We start from the raw sequence: 21532 nt of genomic DNA on the forward strand, positions 1-21532 counted from the left end.
AAGACTACCTTTAAAAGTAAGGCTACAGAACAAATTACATATATAAAAAAAGTTAAAAACTATGTCTACCGGAATGGCGACCCAAATATCTGGGGTATTATAAAATGTCAGTAAATTTGATCTGTACAGTTTTCACTTTAATATAGCATTTCAAACTTATATAGCTACAGATAATTTAATGAACCTTAAACTCTAATTTGTTATTTTCAATATTAGAGCTGGATCGAATTCTGAAACTCGGGATAAAAGTTGGGATGAAAGTTGCAGAACGTCTGGAAAATAATTTTTCTCCTCGTGGTAATAATAACTGTGGTAAACCAATTATTTTTAAGACTAAAAAGTAAAAACCTACGACTGGTAAACTAATTTTTATGTTATAAAATCATTATATGTGTACGTCATGTAACAGCAGTAACTTTGCATGTGATTGACCAAAGCACGCACATGATATAAAAAATAAACACATTAGACCTAACTGTGAAATGTAAATTCATAAACTAAGTCAAAAATAAAAAAGCAGACTGAATAAAGTTCTCAATGTAATAAAACATATTTTAGATTAATTCATTTTTACTTTCGACGAATGTAAACATCTTTACCATATCTTTAGGTTATGTTTGAAAATGAACTTCACTAAAGCAGCTATTATTAACAATGTTGCCAGCTCCACTTTTAACAGAGAAACTGAGAGATGCCATCTTGGTTTCAAATATTTAAGCATAATTTCATTTCTATTTTCAGAAACGTTGTAACGGTTTTAAGTTTTTTTGCAGTTTGTCATTATATATGATCAAAATTGTACGTGATAATTGTTTATGGTAAATTTTATGAATTAAAAACATGTGGATTCTAAAGTTGGTATTTCAGGCAGGTGTTACTTCAGCACTTACTGGGAAATTATTCAAGAAATTACCGAATAACAGGATGCATTGCACTTTTACCATTCTGTCCTGAATTCTGAATATGGTTCAACAACAGGAGGCATGTAAAACAAAACAAAAATGAGTTGATCATTCGTTAAGAAAAATCCAGTATTTGAGGTTGGCAATGAGCCAATGAGCATGATTTCTCTAGTGCTGGCAAAAGTGTTAGTAACAAAATAACACATGAACATGTTGAATAATTATTATTTCTTGACATAAATTTGAAATAAAATAGGGCATGATATTAAATTTTTTTTACCATTATGATTATATGTTACTGATTATTTTTCCTTAAGTGTTAATACTTTTTGATGAACTTAAAATCATTTGGACTATTAATTTGGATAGTTTATGCAAGACTTATAAGTATGCACATTTTAGTAGTAAATGTGTTTTTTCTGTGTACAAAGTGAAGTGACATAATTTCATTCCCGTCCACCTCTACTTACAATACACATATTGTTAAATTTATTCAAAGAGGTTGAAAAAGATTAGTTGTGGGATTTGCTTTAAAAAAGCATGAACAATATTGTTAACATTAGAAAGTAGCATACTATTTGTTGTATTAATGAACGTGTGTTGCCATTGAAGCGAGAGTATCCAACACAGTGTGTGAGCTATGAGATATCCTCATGACCACCTTCTGATAGATATTGATATTTTAGTCTGGTTTGTTTAGTGAAGCACTGATACATCTATGGAAAACTTGTTCATTTTAGTATCATTTTCCACCTGGTCCTGCAAGATGGTGGTGTCTAATATCACATTTTTTACACCATAGATCAAATTTTAAAAATATATTTTTCTATGGCTAGACTAAGTGTAGAACCTTGATCTTAGGTGCATGTTACATTGAATGAACACTTATTTATTTTATAACTTTCAAAAAGGTTATTTACGTATAAACCTGTTTTATTTTCTTTCAGGTTCAAATGGAAATTGGGTTGCCAAATGAAGAGGGACGATTGCAGATATTAAATATTCATTTATCACGGATGAAGGAGCACAAAAAGCTGAATCAGGATGTGGACACGAAAGTACGTGAAACGTTTTTCGAGCGCAATGTCTTCTCTCAAACACCATTTCACTCGCAATGCATTTCTCTAAGTTATTCCTGCCGACCTGAGTGTATTCCCGTTAGAGGGAGCGATTGCACGTGTCGGTTAGAGCGTCCCTTGCCTGTGAAGGGCATGAGGGCTTGTGGGTGTGATAAGAATGGTGGCTTAGCTAACTGTCAGCACAAGCCTGCCATGCTTGCATGTGTTCATTGTGGAAGTCTGGTAGTGATAACTTGAAGTGTTGTCCTACTATAGAGTGTCTCATCCTTGGTTTGCAGTGTGTATTTACTCTTCTCTTTCCACTGCACAATTTCTGCCATTAGTGGTGTCCTTGTTACTGTGTGCTCTGATGCCGGATATATGCCATAGAGTGCAACAATTTTAGACACTACTTAATAACAAAATGAATTACAGTAAACTCCCTATTATCCGCAGGCGGATGACCCGCGGTGCGGATTATCCGCGCATGCTACGAAAAAATACAGCACATATGTAAATCTGTATTTTATTACAAGTGAGCAAATTTGAACTCTACTGACGAGTGTATTGTGTGCAGTATACAGTAAAACGCCACAGGCCTTCTCGGAACTCACTCAGTAGGCTGGCATGTGTTGCTATTTTTGTCTCTGTCGCGCTTTGTTTCTAGTCGTATGGTTGCTTTTTTTAGTGTCTAATGAAGTCTCTGAGTACGTACAGTACTGTATCCTTGTTACGAAGTAAGTATCTAGCACTTTTATGTTTACGTTACTGAAATGTATTTTATGTTAATTATTTAGTAAAATACTAAAATTTTAGCATCATTTAAAATTTTTTACTATTCATTGTAACTTTTACTGTACATAAATTTTTAAATTTTTAAAGTTTAAATTAATTATTCCTTTTTTTGTTTCCCATTTTCGGCTCTTTTGCGGATTATCAGCGATTTTCACTATCTGTGGTGGCCCAGACACTTAATTTCGCGGATAATCGGGATTGTAAAGTAATTTTCTTTTTAAATTGTGAAAACATATTTTTTTTTGTTGTATTTCAAGAGCATAATCTGATGGTGATCAATTTGTTACTTCCGAGGAGACGTAACTGGAAGACGCCGTCTTGGTTTCAAACGGTCCTGGTCGAAAAGGTTGGACGTGGCCGGCCGGGAAGTGAAACTGCTGACGGCGATGGAGGGTAACCACGCGGGGCGTGTGCAGGAGCTGGCGACGCGGACCAAGAACTTCAGCGGGGCGGAGCTGGAGGGGCTGGTGCGGGCGGCCCAGTCCACCGCCATGAACCGCCTCATCAAGGCCGCCAGCAAGGTGGAGGTGGACCCCGAGGCCATGGAGAAGCTGAACGTGACGCGCGAGGACTTCCTGCACGCGCTGGAGCACGACATCAAGCCGGTGAGCTCGACGGGGGTGCCCCGTGTCCTGGAGGAGTCAGGGGGACGGAAATTCCTCAATGGAGTATGTAATTCTAGAGGGAAATTTCATGCTCCGGTATGCCGTCACCTAGAATTTGAACATCGTAATACACACTGTACAATAGTGTATGAAGTATTATTTTATTCTCTTTGGGATTCGAATTCAAGATTATCATTTGAGAAAATTGGGATTTGACTCATTTCTGGTAATAATGCATTAATAAAACTATATATATATTTAAAAATATATAAACACGGAGGATGTAGCCCATAACATATGCAGTGTGATGCTAGGGGTCCCAGTGTGGAGTCCAGAGTCCAGAGTCCAGCGCTCTGGGATGTCTGTCGATTATTTATACCTCACAAATACAGTACTACTCACAACCATTTGGTGGATCAAAGGCGTTTAATACCCATTGGTCATTTCCTTGGGTTCTGATTCATCTGTGTGGCTGTGTACGCCATCAAGTGTAGCAACCCCTTCGTCCAGCGAGTCGAGGCCTGTTTTATTTTTCCCTTTCCCTTGCGTTTTTTAGTTTGAAAGTACAGGAAAGCACCAGTACAACGAACTTCAGTTAAACGAACACTTCACTTAACCGAACTCATTGTTTGGTCCCGCCAAAAACGTATATAATAACCTTGAATTTTATTTCATCTTAACGAATTTTACGACGGTCCGTTTCTTCGTGAAACAAAAATATTCACTTGAACGAACAACCTTGAGGCACATTATGAAAAAAATTACCATCCAAAAACTTGTTCTTTATTTTTAATTTTCTTATTCAAACGTAACAGCGTGTACGTAAACAAAAACAATAACGGAACTAGTATGTGTGCGCACGTACTATCGAAATTAGTAGATTAATTCTCGTGTTTTGAAATAATATTGGAATGGTATTACGTCCGTTGTACGATACAACTAGTACATATTCTCGGATTTTTCATTTTTTGGCTACTTACATTACGATAATTTTTGTACGGTACTTTGGCTAACCTGTGTTTTAATTTATTTTTTGAAAGTCATTTTTTTCATCACAGTCCATAGTGTTTTTGTCGTGTCTACAGGCGTGAAATTTTTTACGTTTTTCAATAGCGTTGTGTTCTTCAGTGCCGGTTGTAGAAATGAAGCGCGTGACAGAACAAAAGTGTATATGGGGGAGAAAAAAAAATAACGCAATTCATCAAAACTTTCGACCTAAGACCTAACTATTCAAAAGAATGACGATGCTTGTCGTCTTCAAATGTTTTGGAACACCATGCGTTTTGTAATGTATGCACGTGTGACTTTTCGATTGCACACGTTGGAAGGGATGACTGTAGAGGGCACATTGAATTAAAGAAACATGCGGAATATTTTATAGTCATGACGAGCAATAAATCCATATCGTAGTTTTTTCGCTACATCTGAAGAAACGAAAGTAACTAACGCAGAGTTATTGTTTACAAGTTCTGTTGTTTGTTTATAAGACAGTTCTTATCCAACCAGGATAAAAGAAGCAAATAAAAAGACAATTGTTCAAAAGTATAACTTTGCATACTTTGAATTGAAGGTTGAAAATTTCCTGTAAAATTATTGACATTTCTTACATATTCAGATGATTGTATTGTTCAAATAGTTTTTTTTTTTTCCTTTGATTCATTAATTTTCATTGTATTCATATGCATAGGCCTACATTTTTCATTTTTTTTTTTTGCATATTATTGTCCTTATTTTATCTTGTGTGTGTTATAATTCCTCAGGAAAAATTTATCGTGCATGATTTACATGTACTTTTTCCATATAATTGTCATTAATGATGGGTGTGATTTGAGGTTGGCAGCTCTGCCTACAATGTGTCTCCTGACCATAGACAAAGCATCAGCAGAGAGTATGTGAACAGGTTCTTCAAGCGGCCATAGACTAATGACTGTGATACTGAACCTTAGTACACTTAAGGTGTTTCATGTGTTTATCGGTATACATATTTATAACAATGCTTATGTTTCAGTATAAAGAACTTCAGTATAACAAACTCAACTATTTTTTGGTCCCTTCATGTTCTTTATAGTGAAGCTTTCCTGTAATCTTTAATCAGTAGCTTTAAAAAGAATTCTTTAGCATATAAGTAGTATTTTTCAGTGAAATATTAAAATCAAGAGTAAGAATTAATCCCATCTAAATAATTTATTTTCAAAATTAGAATATGCCTAATTTTATATTTTTCTATAAATTCATAATAATTTTATTAAAATTTAAAAAAGGTAGATTTTTTGGGTCTAAAGCTAGGGGTGGACCGGTACGAAACCAAAGTTCCAATTTTTAATTTCTGTTTCCTTTTGAAGTAAATTTGTTAGTAGTATCAATTGGTTTGCTTTTATAGAAAAGAACCAAGTAAAAAAATTTTTAAGTTGCTTATACCAAGTTAGAAGAAATCTATAAAGTTAGTATATGTAAATAGAACCAAGCTCCTTGTACCCGGAGCTACCATCTGCATTTGAACCAACCACCATCTAGCTAGCTTTACAACACAAGTTTTCTCAGTGTTATGCACAGGTATGCTCGGTTCCTTTTATTTATAAATTCGTCCGTTTTACGTTCCCTTTCTTGAATTTGTGCAAGTCCCTGTTACCAGGGGCGCAACAACTAAATTTCCAAAGGGGGGGCAATATACCTCCCTATTGAAGCGGGGGGGTCCGGGGGTCCTCCCCCGGGTAAATTTGTATTTCAAGGTGGAAAATGGTGCTATTTAGCAGTTTTACTATCTAAAAATTGATTACACAGCACTTTCTTTGCCCCCGTTTGCCCCCACTTCAAGGTTTCAGAAGGGGGGGGGGGTGCAAAATGCCCTTGCCCCCCCCCCCCCTGTTGTTGCGCCCCTGCCTGTTACACGTCAACTCGTACTGGGACCTGCGCTGTGCTGCAGCCGAGGAGATGGCGTGACGGCAGGCGGTGCGAGAGACGCGCGTGGTCTGTGCGGCAGGCGTTCGGGTCGAGCTCGGAGCTGCTGGAGCACTTCATGGGGCGCGGCGTCATCAACTGGGGGACTCCAGTCAGCTCCCTGCTGGAGGACGGGATGCTGCTGATCCAGCAGGCGCGCGCCACGGACGCCTCGGGCCTGGTCTCCGTGCTGCTGGAGGGCCCGCCCAACTCGGGCAAGACCGCGCTCGCTGCCCAGCTCGCCAAGAACTCAGAGTTCCCCTTCGTGAAGGTCTGCACCCCGGAGGACATGGTCGGCTTCACGGAGTCCTCCAAGTGCCTGCAGATCAGGAAGGCAAGTCCCGCGACCTTCACCCCTCCTCTCTCCCCTCTCAGTGGCGTTCCCGTCTCGTGCTCGGTCGTCGGCGCGACACCCCGGCATCGCTCGCTACATCGGTGCCTCGGAGCCCACTGTAACCGTGCAGAGCCTCTGTGCATTTCCTTGTGACGTGGGTGTGTGTGTGTTGTTAAAATATTAAACGAGTTTAAGATGCACTTCCGTTTGTGTAATGTATAATTAAAAATGAAGTTTTGGTTTTATAATATACTGACCGCCACGGCTCTGCCTAGTGGAGTTTAGACACAAGTATTGTTGGTCGACAATGAAATGCTGGCTACAGCCTTAAACGTAAGAAAAGTAGTTTTATTTTACATGATGACATGTTGAGTACCACTGTTAGTGTGAAGTTGGCTGTAGCATTGCTTGTATCACGTTGTACTTGTGAGTTTTAGTTCTTTACGAAGGTCATTATGCAGTTGCAATATTCATAACATGTAGTCAAGCAAAGTTCCACTGTACGTGTGTACAAACTCGTGAATTGCGGTTGGGATCTCAATTGCATGTGGTATAGCATTTATTAATAAAAAAATACATGGATTTAAATTTAATTATTTTAAGTTCAATTACCATCTCATTTCTGATTTTTATTGTTTTAAAATATATTATGGTAGCATCAGTTGATAAATATTATTTTTAAGTTGTACGTATTTATTATTTTTGCATACACAAGATTATATATAAACTTGATAAAATATTTTTTTTTTCCATAAAGTAGCATTTTTAATGTATTCTTATAAGCTTCATTTAAATCAGTAGGGAATGCAATTGAATGAAACCTGAACAATCAGTTGAACTAAGATTGAGGGTGTCTTTAAGGTTACAAAAGTTATGTAAGGAAACTAAGAATTGGTCACGAAAGTTGCAGTAAAGTTCCAAAATTAGCAGGAAAAGTGCTGGAAGTCAGAAACTGAACAAATTTACGGCAGCATTTTGCAGAGGTTTTTTTTTTTTTTTTTTTTTTTTTTTGTGTCTCGACTAAGTGTATAGTCACACATTGAATATAAGTAGTTAGAGACTGTCCACTTCTTAATCATGTACAAAATATCTCTGATAAACGATTTAGGTTTCAAATGTAAAATTCGGCATGTTCCTGTGAATAGATACTTTTTCTGTAGTTTTAATTTTGCGTATTATATGTTAAAAAATGATGCTGATGGATAGAATTTGTAATAAAAACTTATTAAAAGGTTTTTTAAAGGTAGAGTCATGCGAGTGTAGGCTTTATAGGTCGAGTCGAGTTCGTGCGAGTATTCAAGTTATGTTTCGAGTTCGAGTTAAATTCGAGTCGAGTAGTAAAATGCGTAAATATCCATTATTTTATATATGACTGCCATGTTTAAAGACCAGCAGATATCAAGGCCCTATACAAATCTCGGGTGTGAGGATGAATGGGCCCTGGCGGCTAGCGTTCTGCTGAGAAGCTCCGCGAGAGGCGCGCGGTAGAGCGGCGAGTGATTGCGGGGGTGCGGGACAGGTGTTCGACGACGCCTACCGCTCGCAGCTGAGCTGCATCCTCGTGGACAACATAGAGCGCCTGCTGGACTACGGCCCCATCGGCCCGCGCTACTCCAACCTCACGCTGCAGGCCCTCCTGGTGCTGCTGAAGAAGGAGCCGCCCCGCGGCCGCAAGCTGCTCATCCTCTGCACCAGCAGCCGCAGGTACGCCCGTGTCGTCCCCACACCCGTCCATCACGGTTCGCCGGCGTCTGCTTACACCCGGAGTGGTGCCAGGCCCTGACCGAGCAAAACGTGTGTGTGGTTCTTATTTTGGCTCTAATATTTACTAAACGCTTGTTTTGATGAAGTTAGTTCAATCCCAACATTCAGCGGCTGCACATCAGCAAACAATTCCCACAGGCCACTGAGGTCTTGTAGGCCTCGTCGTCGTCTTTAACCATCAGTATAAAACCATATTTAGTGAACGTTTTAGCATCAAACTGTTTGCTGAGTCCCGGTCGAAACTGTATCATGCACAAGAATTATTCACCACTATGAAACAAATCATTTTTCTTCTCTTTCGGATGTTAACTCCTTTTTATAACAAAGGGACGGTAATATCAATTCAAAACACTGTACATTTACATGCTTGCCTATTGAATACAAAGTGTTAGTTTACATTGATATGATTTATTTTTGCAATTTACTATTATTGCCTAATTATTTGAGCTTTTGTTTCGATTTTGGAAAATAGAGTACAGCAGCTCATTTGACTCCTATTAGCCAATCACTGCTATATTGACGTTATGTCATTGAATGAATCACCATAATTTTTATTTTGGATCTTTGTTATATTATATAATCTAAAGTATAATAATGTACGCAGGCTTTCACGGCCATTGTCTGAAGTAGCTTGATTTCTGGGTTGTAGCCGTGTCCTTGGCGAATAATTCACCGACATTTCGGTCGAAATTGCATCTCATGATCTCATCATCTCATGATGGCGACTGCAATGTCGACCGGAACGTCGGTGAATTAATCACCAAGGGCACGGTTACAACCCAGAAGCCAAGCTACTCCAATCTAAAGTATAGTTGGTTTGTTTATTTTTCAAATGAAGCAAATACCATCTGCAATGTTTATGTTTACATTTTGGTTTGTGAGTATCGTCGCTTGAGAAAGACGTAATGATGTCATTACGTTGGCGCTACGTTTGAACTGATTTGTCGACGGGTGAGATTTGTGCTACCACAGAATCAATTTTTATTGTGTAGCTAATTAGGCCGCCACGTCTCAGTTTGTATTGGAGATGAAGGATGGAACTTTGTTAATTCAGTTCAGCTATGCTGGTTTTCGATAACACCATATTCAGATGTGCTACTTAGATTATGTATTCAACATCCTGAGGTATCATACAATTGGACTTGTAGCAATTAATCCATCAGTGTTAAAAACTATTTTCAACATACTTTTTAAACGTACAAGTATAATTTTTATTATTTAAAAATTTTGTAATTATTGTACTGGCAGTAATGGACTAACTCAAGAGGTCTGGGTTTGAAAATTCATGCAAATTTTGTGACACTTTCCTGGAGATTTATTCTGAAACGCTATTGAATCTACATGACCAACATAACTTCAGGAGTCTTGTATCCCACTGGTAACCATTAGGCGTGCAAGTTGCTGGGAACTAGGTATTTAATATTAATAATTTTTTATCTTTAATTTATCGAGAAAGATTTATTATTGTATGTTACTGTAGATTTTGCACATTAATTGCTGTATATTGTTTTGCAGTGTGTTGTGTTGTCTTACGTGCAGTGAGGAGTGCCAAAGTGTCATTCAGTGTGTTCATTTGCATTATAATATTGTTTACCTTTCTTGCTGAACCATACAATATTGTCATTTACTCCAATAACTACATTAGTTAATATGAGCAGAAATTCAATTCATATTGGTATAATTCTCGGAGCATCATTTTTAATTACAGTGGTGACCCATGGTACAGTAGTTAAATCAGCATATACAATAATTGTATTGTATTTTGTTCCATTATGTTGTAATATTTTATTTTATTTATACACTCTAATTACACTGAAGGTACATTACTTTCATTAAAAATAGCAAAAATTTATTAATACATGATAATTATGTTAAACACTTACAAAACATTTGAAAAATTTTATTAAAAAGATAAGTATTTAAAATGTTCATAATTAAATGTTTGTTAAATGATTCATAGCAAAAACGGAATACTGCAAAACCAAGCTACAATTACTGGGAAGATGAACAAGAAAAATGCAAATCATCAATTTGACTCATTTGTCATTCCATTCATTTCTGTACGAAAATTTTTTTTCACAACATATTATTTTACTGTATCTTTGTGAAAACCATGCAATTTATACAACTGGTTTCTTTCACTACTTATTTTTAAGTTATACTTTAGTATTGAAGAAAAGTTAGGACTGACTTGATAGTGTTACAAGCAAATTGGCATCTCGTATTAACAGGCCTTTTAAGTCTGTGGAATGTAGTAGTTGTTTGATCATTCTCCGGCAAATCTGTCTCACTTTTTAATAATTTCCCTGTTAATCGGCAGGCAAGTTCTGGAGGAGATGGAGATGATGTCTGCGTTCACGGCGGTCCTGCACGTCCCCAACATCTCGAAGCCGGAGCACCTGCTGGCCGTGCTCGAAGAGTCGGACGTGTTCGACAAGAAGGACATCGCCAAGATCAGCCGCAAGATCCAGGGGCAGAGGTGCGTGCTCGCGCCTTCTGTCCCTCTCTTGGCACGGCGTGCGGTCAGGCGTCGCGTTGCTGCTGTGGCTGCCCCTCGAACTAACACCGTGATTAGTTCAGGGAAAACAGAACGCTAATCAAATACCTTTTTTTCCATAAAAGTTTATATTAAAGTAATTTGTTTCCCAGTAATGGAAGTTTGCTTTGTTATCCTCCATTCTAGTCAAGTCACTAGTCCTATTAAAATAAATTTACAGTATTAATTATTTGTCTAAATACATTTAAAATAAACACTTGAATAAACATCATAAAATTAAATTAGAGCAGAAAAATATCATGGGCTTTATTGTTTACGTAAAAGACTTTGGGCATAACATTTCCTTTCTAAGTAGGTGCTAACAACATTTCTGATTTACAAAATAATAAAGTTATTAATATAGGAGATTTTTGCAGTTCTGATAAGAATAAAGAAGCACAAATTAATGTTTTTATGCTAACAAGAAAGTTTTTTTAACCTGTTAACGTAATTCCTGATGCTGCTAGGCACGAAGTGAAGCCCTGAAAGCTTTTGACTTTTCTCACCAGAGCTGCTACTGACTTGGCGTAATACAAACATGGGCTGAAAACTCGGGTGTCTGAGATATTTCTGCAAAATATAAATCACTGTTGTATGTTAATTGTTCCAAGTTAAATAACCAAAGAAGGAATAAAATAGCTATTAAGGAAAGGGTTTGTTGATTAGTCATATTATTAATTTGTTGCATTGTGTTTGATGGTGCTCAACTCGCGTTGCCATTGTGCCGGCATGCAAATTATAATTCACGTAGATGAAAAGGAGCACATCTTGGAATATATGACAGCAGTTTTTCAAATAATCTGTAATTTATTGGCGTCGTTACTTCGAAACCGTACAAATCAATCAGTGTTATTTTGAGGGGCGAGCGTATAGGGTTTAGGAGTATGGGAGTACCCAGAGAAAAAAACAATTCGGCATTTTTGCTCTGTACGAGTTTCACTAGCCAAAGTCCTGAAAGACCTGCTTGCAATAGCATCCAGGATACAGAGCTAGTTGAAGCAGTTGCAAGACTCTGGAGCCTTTTCCCGGAGGGCCCGGCTTCAATCCTTGTCCAGATGTTATGATGGCTGCTTTCACTGGTTCCTGAAATTACCTCAGGCAGAGGACCCAGACTAGTTGTCTCCACCTACCTTGGTGCACATATGAGGTGCAGAGCTTTAGAAAACTATTTTGAAAACTGCTCAAGATATACCAGTGGTGTCTGTTTACGAAAAGCTTTTACCATTACACTAAGAACGGATGTGTATTTATGTTTCCGTATTTTATTTTTTAAACTTTGTCTTTAGAAGAGTGAAAATCGCTAAAAAGATATTTTCAGAATACTAATGTTCATGCATGAAACACCCAGCGCAGATTCTCGAAAGCATTCAACGAACTTGCTTTACACCTTAATCTTCATTCCTTCGCCATGTAATGTTAAGGTTACCGCTCATATCTGGTAGTGGTCCTATGCACGATGAGAAGGCTGCGCGCCAGTTCAGAGACGACATCCCGCTTGAAGCACCAGCGAGCGTCCCACTGACACTGATGCACCCTGGCTAGGCGGGCTCCTTAAACTCAGTGCATCATGGCCGGACCGGGTCGAGCGAGTGTCTGGGTCGCAGGTTGTTCATCGGCGTCAAGAAGCTGCTGGCGCTGATCGACATGGCCCGCCAGACGGAGGAGGAGTACCGGGTCATCAAGTTCCTGTCGAAGCTGGAGGAGGAGGGAGCGCTAGACATGGGCTCCACCATGAAGTAGACGCCAGCACACCTCCCGAGTTCCAGAGTTCTGGTACGTGGCTCTCTCTTTTCTGCTTTGTCAGTGAACACTGTTTTGTTTGACAGATGCATTGATTATTTGTTGACATTTAATTTTCTCTCAAGATTCTGGACTACAAGGGAAATTCTTCAGAACAGTTAGTTGGATAGCTTTATTTAGAATATTTTCTATTTTTCTCAATATCGCTTGCCTTGATACCATTTCAGATAATAGAACAATAATCTAATTTTGATCTTATGCATAGTGTATCATTGGGAAAGCATGATATCAAAAGTTTAATAAAATGGATTGGGCTGATTGCACCCACTGAAGATCAAGCCTTTTCCTCAGTTTTCTCAGTCGAGCTTACACTGCAATATCTTGACTGTCTGTGTATTTAAGCCTTAATGAAACCATGAATGTTGTAATAATTATAAAAGTATTAGGTCATAACTGGTTTTGGAAATTTTTTTTATATTTATCGCCAACCAACAACTCATCGTTGGATACAGTACTCTTCAACATGATGTTTGTCAGGTTGAAAGAAAACTGGTATTTTAGTTTGACTTGCTTGACCTCCCTATTAGGAAGCTATATGAAAGCCTTTATAAATATAGTTTGAGGTTTTATTAGTTTTTGCTAAGGACAAGACTATATTGAAATATTGAAATACATACCACCGCAAAGCATGTCAGTACAACATGTAACACTGAAATGCGAGTTAATTCACCATTTACTACCGAAATGTAACTAAAACATAAAATCAATCTGAAATTTGGCAAAACTTAACTCAACTTATACACAATTTATCTTTTATTAAGGTAAATACATAAATAAATTACAGTAAACTCTCGATTATCCGTGTTAATTGGGACCTTCCGATGCCCGGATAATTGAATGCCCATAAAAAAACCCGGATAATCCGTTTCACCACTTAAAAATGGTGTATTTACTGGCAAAAGTTGGTCTCTTCAGTAGAATTATATGAGTACAAACAAAGGCTTTGTATACCGCGTCCCAGCTTATTGGACCGTAAACAATACTGACACTGTGTTGCCACCATCCTTCTCCTGTCCCCTTTATTGCTTCGGGAGGGAGGCGGCAGTCCCAACTCAGCATCTCCCTCCACCCTTTTAACGACCTAAACCAAACATACAAAGCATTGTCAACATCTGCGTGGGTAGATGTTTTCATGCTTTTACGTTTAGAAGGCCCTGCCACACTGTCTGATCTACTAGCAAACTGCAAAAGTTTTTCTTCACTTTTATTAATGTCTCGCACGGTTTGGATTCCAATTTCATATTCCTGTGCTAATTTCGCGGCAGTTTCTCCTTTTTTTAACCTGTCCACAACTTCTAACTTCTCTGCTATTGTCAGCACTTTACGTTTCCTTTTACCAGACATCATTACAAAAACAAATGTGCCTGGGAGAACTGATGTTAATAACTGCGTGCAAAATGCCTCTAAGGAGTGTGGAAAAGTAAAAGAGGTAGAGGGACCTTTTTTTTTTAGCGTGGCGGGGCGCTGTGAATAAAAGGGGGGGGTGGGGGAGGGAGTTGAGCCGGAAGCAGCAGTCACGGCATTCCTTTTTGGTTTAAAGTGTGACAAATTGACGGGTGAAGATGGCGGGGGAACGAGGGTCTGAAGGGTCAGGTAAAAGGCTTTCTGACACAGCAGTAAAAAAAAAAAAGGTCTTTTTTTTACAACTTCATAAAAAAATCAAGCACGGATAACCCGAAAACCGGATAATCCAGGCCCGGATAATCGAGAGTTTACTGTAAATGAAGTTTATTTAGCATGTATTTTGTTTTAAGTATGTAAACTATTTGGATTGGAAAAAAAACTAATATAATATTAATGACTGCACATACATATTTCAAACACAATAAAACTTGCTGATTTATTTTTTCCTGAGTATTTCTTTTCTAGATATGCTTATTACTAATGAATGATTTTATTGTATAAGTGCATGTGTATCAACTCAAAATGAGACTATTTTTGGTAAAAATAAGTAATAAGAATTTTAGTTTAGTATTTGTTGAAAACTACACTTTTTTTTTTTTACGAATAAAGCCAATGTGTAAAAATAAAAACAATAACATTGAAATATCCTGTTTAAAAAGTGAAATTGACCTGAAAATAAATAATAAAATTTTGTTCCAAGTTGTTGCATACCTACAGTTTATGCATCCAAGTTTCAAACCCATATGCATTTGGTGTTCGCCACGTTTAAGTTGTAAGTAGCAAGTGGTGGTTCTTCTGCGAGTACGTAGTTGTGTTGGTAACTCAGCCTTGTTATGTCCCGGGTGCCACAGCAGGTAGAGAACCATTTGGGCGACTCCGCTATCCTGCGCTCCATGCGACTGTGAGCATGTACGTGCATAGCCGCCGTGATCTCGGATGTCGGCGGCACGGCAAGACATCAGTAGTATTGCATACCCGTATCTGTCGTAATCTGCGCTCCCTTTACGGGTAGTATTTATTGTTTGTAATGTTGTACATTCTGTATATTACAGACATTATTGTCTGTGTAAATATTCATTCTTTGCAGATTTATTTTTCTCGTACTTTGTGCAGTAAGTAGGGATTTTCTGTTGGATGCAGAGTTTTGAAGCTGTTTTGTATGTTCAGATGTCTTAAATCATAGCGACACAAAGGAACCCTTCTGCTGGTGGAAGATAGGTAATCAAGTACTTAGTTTTTGATTTGGAAGTACTAATGTGATAAAGTTTAGTGTCTTCTTAAAATGTCTGATTAGTCAAAATAATGTCTTAAAGGTTCATATTTTCTACCAGTCTTATTTTAGTTTATTCAAACCTTAATAAATATTTGAAAATTTGTAAGCTGCAAGTAAAATAGGCAGTGTTTGTGTTAATTTGACATTTTGCCATCACCATCTACACGCTGATTATTAAACACTCAAACTCAAGACTGCCATAAATGACAAATTCTTATTGGCTGGAATTAAGATTTATAAGAAACACTAATGATATTATTAACAATTCATTAAAACCTTTTTCCCCCCTTTCCCAATATCAGTGATATATTGAGAAGGTATAAATTTTCATGATTATAAATTTTACTTTACTTCATAAGTACATATGTAATGTATTTCTACATCATGACAATTGAATTAATTTTGTAAACATTTTTATATTGTCTAGTTGCTCATGATGTCTTTCTAAATGCCAGTCAAGTCCTTGAAGAATTATTGTTTGATAATAACTTTTTATTATGCAGAAGGCAGTGGTGTGCCATCGCTGTATCATCCTGTCTCGAGAACTTGGGGCGTATCGCAATGTCCACTGCCGTGGTATCTCACTCCTGGTTGATCAGTCGTGATGTGTCTTCGTTGCTCTTGTCTTTATTCAAACAAAAAGGCTAATTATGAGCGTACTCTTAACAGTTGTGACAATGATAATTTTTTGTCCTCCCACCCTTTTGATTTATTTTATTATTTTATTTTTTTCTCAACATATCCTGAAGTTTGTGTTCTCAATCTGGCATGAACGGGAAGGTGGTTGCTTCATGCCTCTTGTCGCAGCTAAAGTAGGAAGTCTCAAACTGTCACCTACAATATATTTTATGGTTCGGTTTGTACAGTGATGGTATACAAAGATCCTAACAAACAAAAATTGTAAGAATGTTGTAACAATTATTATGAAATGTATTGAGTGAAATTAGTTAGTTTTGAGGTTGCAATTTTCAAATGTTTCTCAAATTTCAAAATAGTTTTACATTTTTGAATTTGCAGTTTCAGAAGGTTGGTATCAAAGCATTCACTCCTCTGCATTCAACAACTACTTAAAAGAACCGATTAGAGTGTAACTTCAAATTTCATTAATGTTTTTCTTGTTAAAGTTTTCATTAGTGGAAAAAGTGGCAATTAATTTACTTCGCCAGCGAAGTATCTAAAGGATTTTAACATTAATACAATGTTGCAACAAGACATTCTTCCATTCTGTCGTAAAGCTAGTTGTGATAGTGTAACATCTTTATGGAGCATTCCTGTTCAAAGCTCTAACATGAATACAGATTTCTTCCTGTGTGTTAATCTCTAAACAAAGTGAAGTATAATTGGTGAACAAATTATTTGGTAGCTTGGCACTCATGTGTTTGTGGAATGTGCACCTAAATGTCTAAATAGGAAAAGCCTTGTTTTTGTTTCGATTTAAATTCTATACATGTTGCAATCTAATCCTTTAAATACTGTCTTGCAATAAAGCATAGTATATAAGGTACAAAATAGAAGTTGTTGATGTATACCATACAGTATATTGTCTCTGTGTATTGTGAGTCCCTATGTCTGGTGGTTTTTTAAAGCCAATTTTGTTTCACCAGTAGTTATTATAAAAGCACAAAAATTATTTGCTGAAAATAAATTTATAATTGACCACAAATTGTAAGTTAATGTAAATGTTCTGTAATTTACGTAGATATTTATTAGTTCTAAAAAGTTTTCTATAAAAAAAATTGAAATGTTTGTAAAGAGTAACATAATGTTTACCAAAAGAAACAACATTCCTGTAGTTGACATACCAGTTATGTTATCGGAGAACGAAGTTGCATTTATAGAGCTAGGTTGAAAATATAGGTTAGCTAAAAGTTCTCCAGAGTTATTTTTTAATGACTGGATGATTGATTGAAGTTTGTATGCATCGTGTGAATAACAATTGTGTGCTTGTGTCCATATTAAGTAAGTGTGAGATGTATGGCAGATATACTCATGTAGTCTCATGGATGCATGCAGTTCAGTGTATAGTGTATAATATTGTCATTCCATTCATACTTGTTATGAAGAGAAACGATTGAAACCTAATAATGTGCAAGTTTGGGAACCGTGCCTCTAGTGGTGTGGAGACTGAATCAAATAAAGTAGAATTAATTTTTTAACTGTGATATTTTAATATTTTTATTTGTTTATGTTTTATTTGTTGCACCAGTTTCGTTTATTTATTTCACCTATCTTACTTTGACTTTGGCTAAATATCTTTCTGGTGTAAATAGTTATAAATGCTATTGGGGGTAAATTCTTAGGTATAAGTATAACTATAGGAGTATGTTAGTATATGCATTGGTAAAATATTTTGTACAGTTCTTATAAAAGGGCCAAAAGAAAACAATAAAAATATTTGTGTTGTGTTTTTTGGGAATGTGTTGATCTAAGCATATGTCACTGTTTGGTTTGTTTGGTTGTATATAGCTAGTTATCATTTCACATTATTAACTGTCAGACTAGGTATCCATGACATGCTAATGTTGGTAACATTTTGTTGCTGTCTATGCAAACTTGAGTTATGGCTACATTCAAACCTGTCCAACAACTTGGACTTAAAATATTTACGAAATATCAGTCTAAGCATTTCACAGTTGTTTAATGTAAATGTGAAAACTAGGCAGTACCATCTTCTGTTTAGTTGCAATCAAATGAAGCACTCTGGTAAGTTAATTTTCATAGTGAACTGTGTTTTTTAGTTGAGTGTGTTGCACTCAGTCAACACTTGAACATTCCCTGTCATACTCTTTACCTTTTCTCTCCCTCCAACTTTCTCTTTCCCTTCCCCTCACTTCTTATCCTTTGTAGAACCATTAAATAGTTAGTAAACTCTTTAAATTTGGGAATCTGAACAGTATTCTTACATTTATTTGTAAACAAGCTGTTAGTGATGGTTGGCATTGAGTTCACTGTTAGTTGAAAAATTGAAATTTAAACTGGTGATTTCAGATTCTGAGATATGAAGTATCATCTACCTGAATATTAAAAGTATTGGAATTTATAATGAAAGGTGGCTTCACTACATGCATTGACAATTTGTTTTTTTGTTTTTAAACAAAATGAAGAATGCTGGCTTAGGAATAGTTCAGCAGTATCTTGAGTATAGATGACTGCAAACTGCTGTACAGTTTTATGTCATATGAAATTTTATTGTATGGCATGGAATGAATGTGAGTAAGATGCAGTTTGTTTTTTTGCGTGGATGTCATAAGCAACATCCATTGTCGAGGCTCTGCAAGTTGTTGAAGACATTCGTCCTTTGTCTCGGGCGACCTTGAAAGCATTACAGATTTATCAGTGCAATTCCAGTCGCAGTAAACTTATGTGGGCGTTACTATTTGCTGGTATTATTTTCATGAGTTGTAGGTATTTGTTTTTGTGATGGATAAATTTAATGACTGAATTAAAACAATTTGTTTCATTCTGTCGTCACTTGATTATTGAGCACGTGTGCTGTTTAAGTGCTTTGAACCACCTGTTTTGAATGGACTGAGCATGTGTGTGTTGGACCTTGATTGGCTAACAGTTGTATTGATGTGTTTGTTCTCGTATGACACATCTACTCTTCAGCTTCAGCTTGGGAAGGCCTGTAAGTATAAACCCTGTGATTTCACAGCATTTGTTTACGTGTTTCTCTTGCGTCCTAGGACGGTGGTCTGTTGAACATGCCTTAGATGCTACGAGCCTTTGGCAAAATTTCCCCGAGTGTGTCTTTGATGAGCAAGCAACGTAGGGAAGAATCAGCCAATAAGGTCATGCTTACCAGACTAAGTCCAGCTTGCCGCTGTAATATAGAGTGGGATTGTTGCTTCAATAACCTGTATTTCAAATCCTGAGTAGGGTTTACTTGGAAGCCTTACATTTGCTCTTGAGTTTGAGGGTCATAGGCCAGGTATGACAAGCAACTTGCGACCCTGAAGTAGTCGACCAATGAGAAGCACAGGCACTCGGGTGTACGACGCTCTGAGAAGTGTTGCCTGTCTGCAAATGAATCCACAAATCCCCAGGTTCCAATTAATAATTGAATTTATAAATTAAAAATGATGCATTGCATATAAGTGAGCAGTTCATGTATATAAAGTTTGCTGTTTGTAAATAGTGAAGTTGAAGAGTTTCACTGTGTGTATAGCAGTTGTAATTATGTAACTGATGTTATGTTTTCAATCTTTGTTAATGATCTTGTTGCACCATTAAAACCAATCACTTTTGTGGATACTGACTGTTCTGGGAATTTTATTGAACCTTTCCTATGGTGTGAATAATAGCAGCTGAGATTTACTCCAAGTTTTGTGCACATTATTCAGTTCAGGAATAATACATCAGCTCTGAAATGCTAACAGTTAATTTACCCAAACTGAAACATATTTTTAATTACTGTTTTCAAATCGGTCCATCCATAGTTTTGTAATTTGTGACTTGCCATTATTTCAGTTTTGATACAGTTGGATGTCACATGACAAATGGACAGATACATCACAGTTGCTGAACAATTTTTGATGTGTATCTGAAATTTAATGAATTATTTGAATTTTGTTGCATGAAAAATCAGCTAACATTAAGTGCTGAAATAGCTTATGTGTTAAGGAAGCATTGCTAATGGGTTGTATCATGCCATGCAGCAATACAGCGCTACAGCTAGGCAGAATGCTCTGTGTTCATTGTTGGGTCTTACGATGTAAACTCCACTGGTAAACATTCCCTGACAGTTGTACAAGATATGGTGCAGCTAAACACATGCTTAGGTGTCAGTAATGCTTCTCTGAGAAAAGCAAGTCAGATAGGGTCACAATGATCAGCATAGAGTTACACGCAATGTAAGACTGGCAAATACAATGGATGTAGCCTAAAACCATATGATAAAAGGGGAGGGGTTGTTGATAGCTGTCAAGCCATGTCAAAAAAAAAAACTTACTGGTTCATACGAAAGCATTGATATTATTACAGTTCAGATTATTTTTCTGGTACATGCTGCATCAGGACTTCTCTGATTGGAATTTTTTTTTTATTTCTCCAATTCTGATTTTTTAAAAATAGATTTTTGCTATTGTACAAGAAAATAAAAATTTCTTCACAATTTTGGAATATTATCTTAACTGTTATGCCTATTGTGTGTTGGTTTGGAATAGGTGATAATGGCATTGCATGAAATCATATGTATATTATGTAAGTTAAATAATTTTGATTCTGATTTCTGTATGAATACAAATTCTAGGATACGAGTTAAAAATGCAAGTTTTAGGTTAAATCAAAGCCATATATCTCACGATTTTTAAAATATTTTCATGGAAATGTGTCATTGCTGGTTTTAACGGTCTGTCATGGAGAAACCACAAGTATGAGCAAGAAAAATGAATACACAAACATACAGAAAACAAGCCGAAAAAAGACAATGTCAATGTTAAACACACATACAGCACAGAGAGAATTCCGTGGATGGAATTAGTCTGGAAAAATATTGCAAAATTGATAAACAGCGGGCTGACAACAATGAAGACAGTTGTAACCGTAATAGAAAATACAACCACCTTAAGGGGCCCGCCTCATCAGGGGTGTATCTGTGTTAGTGAGGCGGGGTGATAAGTGCGACGCTCGCTGGTGCTTCAAGCGCGGTATAGCCTCTAAGCGCAAGTCTCTGAACTGACGCGAAGTCTTCTCGTCGTCACAGGATAACTGTGTAATTTGAGCGGTGACCGTAACATTATATGGTGGAGAAATGAAGATAAAGGTGTTATGCAAGCCCCTTAAGTGCTTTCAAGAATCTGTACTGGTTGTTTTATGTCTAGAAATTACTCTGAAAACACGCATTTTAGGCATTTTAACGCTTCTAAAAATACAGTTTAAAAACATGATCCAAAATTAAAAGTACTTTTCGGGCCTCAGCGAACTCGTAAATAGGCCCCACTCGGATATCTTGAGTAGTTTTGAAATCGCGTTGTTTTTCCTGAAGCTCTGCACACCGTATGTGTGCCCAGGTAGGCGGGGCCCTTAAGACAAAACAGTGATGCACAGGTAAACCCAGTGACGAAACAAAACAAATATTTTGGACAACACAATGATGACTGTAAACTTTCTAAGACAAACAGTT

The 21532-nt window shown here is 37.0% G+C and overlaps 1 protein-coding gene across 2 annotated transcripts in view; it reads left to right on the forward strand.

Annotated features, from left to right (window-relative positions):
• The window catches only part of LOC134528425 (vesicle-fusing ATPase 1-like), a 37278-nt gene extending 17618 nt beyond the window's left edge, over positions 1-19660 (forward strand). The window contains exons 9-15 of one of the 2 annotated variants that reach the window (XM_063362030.1): positions 1850-1960; positions 3172-3360; positions 6341-6631; positions 8151-8335; positions 10716-10874; positions 12536-12704; positions 14987-19660. In XM_063362030.1, the coding sequence (XP_063218100.1) occupies positions 1850-1960; positions 3172-3360; positions 6341-6631; positions 8151-8335; positions 10716-10874; positions 12536-12671 (1071 nt within the window). In that variant the 3' untranslated portion in view covers positions 12672-12704; positions 14987-19660. The remainder of the gene's footprint in view (positions 1-1849; positions 1961-3171; positions 3361-6340; positions 6632-8150; positions 8336-10715; positions 10875-12535; positions 12705-14986) is intronic. The other variant, XM_063362029.1, reaches the window with a different exon arrangement.
• Positions 19661-21532: the final 1872 nt, after the last annotated feature.

Source organism: Bacillus rossius, chromosome 1, assembly GCF_032445375.1.
Source record: "Bacillus rossius redtenbacheri isolate Brsri chromosome 1, Brsri_v3, whole genome shotgun sequence".
Taxonomy (NCBI): domain Eukaryota; kingdom Metazoa; phylum Arthropoda; class Insecta; order Phasmatodea; family Bacillidae; genus Bacillus; species Bacillus rossius.